This window comes from Cyprinus carpio, chromosome B18, assembly GCF_018340385.1.
Source record: "Cyprinus carpio isolate SPL01 chromosome B18, ASM1834038v1, whole genome shotgun sequence".
NCBI classification, from domain to species: domain Eukaryota; kingdom Metazoa; phylum Chordata; class Actinopteri; order Cypriniformes; family Cyprinidae; genus Cyprinus; species Cyprinus carpio.
The window spans coordinates 18529862-18537579 of NC_056614.1; the positions used below are offsets into that span (position 1 = coordinate 18529862).

Consider the following 7718-nt stretch of genomic DNA (forward strand, 5'->3'; position numbering starts at 1 on the left):
GTAAATAATATAGTATATAAGTATATTATAAAAAATCTGAAACTCAGTCTGTACTGAAATACAAAATCATTTGATTGGTGAGATTTATTATTTATTTACAGCAAAATGATGTATTATTTATTGGGAATACTATTTGATATGTAAATAGTAATATAAATGTACCTTTCTAATAAAGCAATCTGAAATTATTTTTGTTGTTATATTTCGCTATAAAATACAAACAAATAAAGATCAGATTTTGGCTGGATTTGAGAAAAATAGAAAAGTGTGCAGAAGTCTTGTAAATCAAGTAGCAAAAGGTTTCATGGGGACAATTTCACTGCACGGAGACATAAAATAATTATTTACACATATATGGGCAAATTAGATTTTATTTATAGTAGAAGCATCATGATTGTTGGTGAAATAACTAGGGTTTTTGGAGAGCTGCAAGCTTTTTAGGTAATTCTTCAGCGAAAAAGAGCAGCTTGTCCATCTTTAGATCCTGTCCCTCAGTTTGCTGCAATCCCAGGTTCATGTATTTATTAGTCTTGTCGTACACAGGCCAGTGCACCAGACTGGGACCATTTGGTGATCTGTGGAAATCAAATAATTATTTAAGGAATAAAGGATCATCATTAACTAATGCTCTGTCCAGCAACTGATGTACCACTTACCCAGTGCGAATGAAGTTCGCCCAGTATCCCATGACGGTTCTGCATAACTGGTTTTCCTCCTCAGTGAGAGCTTCTGTAGATGATAAAGAATTGATATCCATAACCACATCACCACTTCATCATTAACATTTTCACTTTTGTTTCAATCATTTGCAGTTTCAAAACCCAGCCATAGTAAATTGTCCAGTATAAATGTCCAGTATCATAATAATTTGCCAGGACAAACAAGTTCTTAGATCTGCGTACCCACTTTGATATGGCCATCCCAAAAGCATGCCCCAAACACAAATCCAAGATCATCACCATGGTCAGCTTTCACAAAGCTGGGTCTGAGATCTTTAAATATACTTGGCCGCTGCTGGAACTCATACATATACACAGGCACTCCAGCATCTGTGAAGTTAGGATAATGGAAAATAATAAAGCAAACCGACAATAAAACATCACTGAAGGTGAAATATTGCCAGTGAAATCACAACCAACCTCTGTGGTAAGATGCAACTGTAATGGAGGGAATCACCATAAAAATATCCCCCATCATCTCAGTAAATGCGTCGCGAATGTCTTCTGGAGTTTTAGCATTTTTTAGGTATTCTTCTACTATGATTTCATTGACTCTAGACGCCTACGATGACAGAATGAAGGATTAGACACATTCTACCGAGTCTCCTAAATGCTATTTTGTACTTTGTTCACTAGAGGGAGACAAATACTAACAAATTAGTCAGACTGCGTTAATTCAAGTAATTTAATTTGTATTTTATCTCTGTTTTAGTTTCTAAATCACTAGAAATGATCTGGAAAGAAAGAAGAGAAGTAGAGTTTTACTCCATCTTTGATAAAAATGTCCACCAATTGTTTCACTGTTTTTGCGTCCATCCCTTTTACCCAGTCTTTTGAGACTAAGGCCTGAAATAAAAAAAAAAAATGAGTACATGCATTACTATTTAAAAATAGTCATAAAGGTTCATAGACCTTTTGTTTAATTTTACTATATTCCATACAAAAATCTCTGATACTTGCCTGAGAGAGCATCCATCCAAATTCATGGTTTGTTGTTCCAACAAGAATTGGAACTTTATGAAAATCTTTGCTCTTTAGTAACTCCTCTGGTTGAGCTTTAAGAAATTCCCCATCAACTATTGCTCCAGGGAAAATGTGTTTCTAAGGAAGTCATGTTTCATTCTCTTTTAAATATGTATATTTATAGAGAATATTACCAATTTTTTTTTCATGAACTACTGAAAAGCATCTCCTTTCAATTTCTCTGCTCCTACCTTTTTAGATGCATTGACGATTTGTTCCTCAGTCAGTTCTTTTATGCATTTGGTCAGCACTTCATTAGAGCTGAAGTCACATTCAGTAACATTTGCTACCACCTGGTCAAACAGATCACAGACAATCGCCTTATCTAACACAGTATGCATTTTCAAATTAGGCTGAGCTGAAGTGCATTTTTGTAAAGCTTTTAAATTCTGATTTAACTTTTTGGGAGGACATTAAAGGGGTCATGAACTGAGAAACCAAAATTCCCTTGATCTTTTCACAAATTGAAGGTCATTATACTATAAAAACACCCTGTGAGTTTCAGAACTTTCTCATTAGTCAAAAAACAGCTTAAACAGGACAGAAAATAGCCTATTGCTTTTACATTGTGATTTTTTTTTAAATGTAAAAATCTTAACATTAGACCTCAGAGAACAGTACAAAATAAAAAACAGAGGCAGTTCATAGCTCCTTTAAATTTGATAGTTAAGGGTTTATGTATTAGCCTATATGTTTTTGTGCTTTTTTATGTATTGTTTATGTGTCTAAATGCTGAAATCAAATTGCCTTCAAGAAATGAAATTAAGACAAACTGAAGTGAACTGAGCTAAACAACAAGGCTCTAAAATTCTTGGCATCTGACATACTGTAATGCCACAGATCCCCTATAATAAACTTGAGTAGTACACATTTATTATTGTATTTGGGCTAAATACCTTGGCAAGCATCAGAGGGTCTTTTACAGAGTAGCTCATCACAGTTGCTACTCCACTCTGAAAGACGGCCCGCTGAAACAGACCCTTGGTCATGGGTGACAATGTCTAGAAGAACATAAGTGTACATCTTTAGAACACACTTGATCCTTGCACTGAATTGTACAGAGAATCTATTAATGGATAAGATCTTATGTTGTTTTAACAACTTGTCTTTCAGCTATTCACTTATTAACATATTTCCAGGGGAAGCCTGAAGGGTCCACAAGGAACTTACTCAGAACTTATGTTTTTTAAAGACTCATCAGAAATCATAAGATTACTTGTTATTATTCATATCAGGCACATAAATTATTAATATGCAACAATAGAGAAAGATAATAAAGATAATGCTGCTTTTAAAAACATTTACTGACCAGAAAAGAGGCACTGATTCCTCCTGCAGACTGTCCAGCTATAGTGACAGACTGGGGGTCTCCTCCAAAAACCTCAATGTTTTGCTGCACCCACTGTAACGCAGCAATCTGGTCTAGAAAACCCCAGTTACCTTGAGAATTCTTATCTCCTGTGCTAAAACCAGAAGCATGTGTTATTATAACACATTGCAGCAGCAGCTTACAAGAAATCTGATGTCATTCTCAAGGGACAGACTGCATGAGTAGTGCCCAGTTTCTCCACCATAAATGAATACCTGAAGTATCCTAAAATTCCAAGTCGGTACTGAATGACAACCACAACAATGTTCTCATAAGCTGCTAACGAGGATCCATCAAATGTGCAAGCACCGCCCATGACCAGAGCACCTCCGTGAATCCAGACCATTACCTGTTGGTTTGCATAAATTTCTTTTGTCAGAGGGGTTGGGGAAATTGTCAATAATGCATAATAGAATAAGTTCTACTGTGAATTCGTAAGTCAAAGTGCTGTCCTCTATTTTAGATGAGAGAAGCTGTTATTCAGAACTCACTGGAAGTTTATCTGATTCTGATCTTTGAGAAGGAGTGTAAACATTCAGATACAAACAGTCTTCTGAGACTCCTGTTGGTGTGTAATCCACCGCCACTGATTTTATTACTATAGGCAGAATATCTGGGTTTTGAAGGCATCTAGAATACAGCGAGAGAAGGTACATTGTAAAAAATGTTTGTCATTTTAATGGTAAAAGACTGTAAATCTGCTATGGTAAGTATGGCAAATTCCGTTATCATGTACAGTGAAAAACTGTAATAGATCTATAACGGGACGTTACAGTAAATAAAAAAAAGTAAAACGCTGTTAAATGTACATATTTTGGAAATTAAAATGAACAGTACACAAAATAGACATGTATTTGTGTGAATGACACTGTATGCACCTTTTACTGTATATTAGTATATATCTCTGCATGCGGAAAGGCTCACTTAGTCACTTTTATGTTCTGTATTATTATGGTGGTTATCAGTAAATCATACAGGTACAAAATAGATTTTATTTCATTAGATGAAATATTCACATTGCATCAGTTAATGAAAAGTATAGTTCATTTCATTCTCATATATCCTAAAATGTTGCTACCCCATTTAAATATATAATTATATTTTCCAATAAATTTCACAGGTCTATTTTTACTGTATATATATAGTGTATAGGTGGAGTAAATATATAGTAATTTAGTGGTAAATAAGGAATTTAGTACAGATATATTGCAGTTACTTTTATTAATGTAGCCATATACTCACATGGATGGGTGCTGGGTGGCATTTCTTATGCCCTCCCATCCCTGTACAGGACCAGGTGCAGCCAGACGGAGGGGGCCAACAGGTGGCTGGGCAAACGGAATACCCAAATACTGCTCCACCACCTTTTCAGAGCCTTTAGCTTTCATATATTGTCCACGGACACTGCCATGCTTCAGAACAACCACCGGCCCAGAGTCTGTACAAATACAAACCAATCAGACATTAACACCAATAATGGGTGTTAGTAAATTAGTAAAATAGATAATTAAGTAAAATATTATTTCACTGTATAATGTTCAATAATTTTTAAAAAGCAATATAATACTTACCTGTCTGTACAGGGGCTGTCCAAACAGGTGCCAGGGTCAAGCACAGGCAGATCAAAACTTCTTTCATCATAGTTCTTTCGTTAAAGACTGATACAGACTCAGAGCTCACAAACTCAATCACTCACACAGGCTCAACTACAAAACACTGGCCTTTAACCTCATCCTATACTTTACCCCCTTAAAAAAACAGAGCAGCTGTTTCATGTGTACAAAGTGTAATCCCTGTACAGCAGACTGAGGAGACAAAACTCCATTTCTGTGTAAAAAATAATCATAATTAGTTTAGAATTTAATCTCTGTATCTCTGTGGTCTGTGCTGACATGTTTGTTAGATTAAAGAGTTCTAAAATCTTACATTTACTGGTGAAGTGAACTAAACATATCAAATCAAAATCAAAATATCAAAGAAAATTATTATTTTTTTCTTATTCTCAGTTATTCCCTCATATGGATAATTTAATTTGCCACCACAGTAAATTCCTCTTTCAAAGCAGTTCATGCTGTACCCAGTGATAAAGTGTGTGCTTATACAGATGGTTAAAGAGTGTCACAGAGGGTCAGATTCTTCACAGGTAGGTTAATAATTCATGTCTTTTGTAGGATGTATTGAACAAAGCTACCAGGAAAGCTTGAAGGTTACAAAGCTAAGAAGTTAAAAGTTGTATCCAATGGCACTCCTTTAGTAGAGGATAGTTTAGTTCGTTGTATTTTTTATTTATTTAATTTGTTTGACTAGCTGTTGTGGCATAGCGGTTATCACCCTCAACACAAGATTTGATCTGCTTACATAAAGATTGCAAGTTCAAGCTCGAGAGGCATTGGTCTAGAATTAGGGGTGGTACTGGGAAGTGACTGCAAATTAACAAAGAAGGTAAAATTTGTCTGATGCTTTTGTCTTTGAAATTCCTCATGAATTCCATTGAATAAAAATACATTTTAACTTTAGTCAGATCGTTTTTTTTACATGACACTTTTTTAGATTAAGTATTTTATCATACTGTACATAAACCATAAACTCAAACATCAAGATAGTTATTTATAACTTGGGTTTCTTCTAATCTATACACTGCTTATTTGGTAAAATGATTTATTTTTAAATTTTATTTTAATTGCCTTTATTTTGTTATTTTACATGCCTTTTTTACATTCTTTAAAGGGGTCATATGATGTTGATAAAAAGAACATTATTTTGTGTATTTGGTGTAATGAAATGTGTTTATGCAGTTTAACGTTAAAAAAACCACATTATTTTCTACATACTGTACATTATTGTTTCTCCTCTATGCCCCGCCTTTCTGAAACGTGTCGATTTTTACAAAGCTCATCTGTCTGAAAAGCGAGGATACTCTGCTCTGACTGGCCAGCTATCCAGTGCATTTTGATTGGCCAAATACCTCAAGTGTGTGATGGAAATGTTACGCCCCTTACCATACTGTCATGCCCGGTGTAGTCTCGCGTAGCCAGACCTTCAGACTGACGGCTGAAGGTCTGGAATCCATGGCAGCTTTCTTTGGCCAAGGCCCACTCATGAGGCAGTTTGACTGACGATGTCAAACAACCAATCACAGTTTGTTTCGTTCAGCGGCATGTTTCGGGGCATGGAAATGTCGCCACAATAACAGACCGGTGTGCAAAACTCTTGGATGTATTTTAAAGATTCTGTGCTTTGAATTTTAATATTTCACATACTTTTGAAAATCCAGCGTTTAGTTTATCCTGGTAAGAGCTCGTCGTCACAGTTGTAAACACGACAGCTTTTTTCTTTTGTGAGGGGGTTTGGCACTACATCATCTTTGTTTCTAGGCGGAATGTTAAAGAATGCGACCCACACGTCTCCGGTATAATTCAACCAATCCAATGACGACCTTGAAACTCCTGAAGTGTTTTCACTTTTGTGTGCCATATGCATCAGACGTTCAGCCAACGGTTCGTGGGCATGAGGTCTGAGGCTAAGACTATGCCCTATGCGACAAGACAAAAAAATTAAAACCGAGCGGCAACCTTCAGGTCTCTCTAGTGAAACCAACATGGAAGTGACTAAAACTGCAATTCATCGACTGGCCGTTAGAGCCTGGCTCCAAAAGGGAATATGTTAAAATGCCCAACTTTACAGCAGAAAAAAATGGTACAAAAAGTGGTTTTGGTCTAATATACCTAATTTTGCCCTTCATGACAACTGTGAGGGGGGTGAATTTTTTTTATAACTCATCCGTTTAAATTATATTAAGCCTTAAAGTGATAGTTCACCCAAAAATAAAAATGTTATTGTTTATCTGCTTACCCCCAGGGCATCCAAGATGTAGGTGACTTTGTTTCTTCAGTGCAACACAAACAAAGAAACTCAAACCATTGCAGTCTATCCTTATAACGAAAGTGGATGGGAATCAGGCTTTGGGAGTCCAAAAACATACACAAATAAAACCAATTTAAACACTTCTGCTCATGACGATACATTGATTTGTAAAGACACAAAACCTCGGTCTGTGCAAGAAACTGATCAGTATTTATATTGTTTTTTACCTCTGATTTTCACAGCAATGTCAGAACTGTCTGTCCTGAGCGCGTTCTACTCAACAGAAGGCACCTGACGTGTCTTAAGTCTGTGATCCGCCTAAAGCAAGCGAGAAGAAGAAGACGCATCAGGCGCCTGCTGTTGAGAAGAACGCACTCAGGACAATTCGGACATTGTGGTTTTATGCGGACTTTTTATGCGATGCGTTGCATCGCGCCACGTAAACATAAAACCATGTCTGCATTTGTGATCAGAGAAATGACAAACAACAAGCACTACTCTACCTTGCTTAAAACTCACGTTTGAATCGTCAGGGGCAAATCCTTTAAATATGTAAGTGTACTTACAGACTGTGAGTCAGAAGCGCAGGCATTGTAGTCCTCCGTAAAATGTGCTGCACACATCTGAATATTTGGCTTGAACTGTTCTGGAACAGTGTTGCAGATACAACTAAACCACTGATCTCTAGTTGTGTCCTCTTTTGGAAGGCCAAACAAAGTATTTTCGCTTTCACCACGAAACAC

At 36.4% G+C, this 7718-nt stretch overlaps 1 protein-coding gene across 1 annotated transcript; it reads right to left on the bottom strand.

Moving 5' to 3' along the window:
* Positions 1–353: 353 nt before the first annotated feature.
* On the bottom strand, positions 354–4844 carry LOC109080593 (carboxylesterase 5A-like). The gene is made up of 13 exons (XM_042744178.1): positions 4683–4844; positions 4354–4549; positions 3603–3741; positions 3327–3460; positions 3052–3205; positions 2639–2743; positions 1934–2035; positions 1680–1820; positions 1485–1565; positions 1140–1281; positions 903–1049; positions 657–729; positions 354–575 (listed from the first exon to the last, which is right to left on the bottom strand). Exons 1-13 carry the CDS (start codon positions 4750–4752, stop codon positions 410–412), a joined length of 1650 nt encoding a protein of 549 aa, XP_042600112.1. The 5' UTR covers positions 4753–4844; the 3' UTR covers positions 354–409.
* Between the last annotated feature and the right edge of the window lie 2874 nt (positions 4845–7718).

Coding starts and splice junctions, on each gene's coding strand:
- LOC109080593 (XM_042744178.1), bottom strand. CDS start 4,752: ATGATGAAAGAAGTTTTGATCTGCCTGTGCTTGACCCTGGCACCTGTT. Junction 3,742..4,353: donor GCCACCCAGCACCCATCCAT/GTGAGTATATGG, acceptor GCTGTATTCTAG/ATGCCTTCAAAACCCAGATA. Junction 3,461..3,602: donor CAGAATCAGATAAACTTCCA/GTGAGTTCTGAA, acceptor GCAAACCAACAG/GTAATGGTCTGGATTCACGG.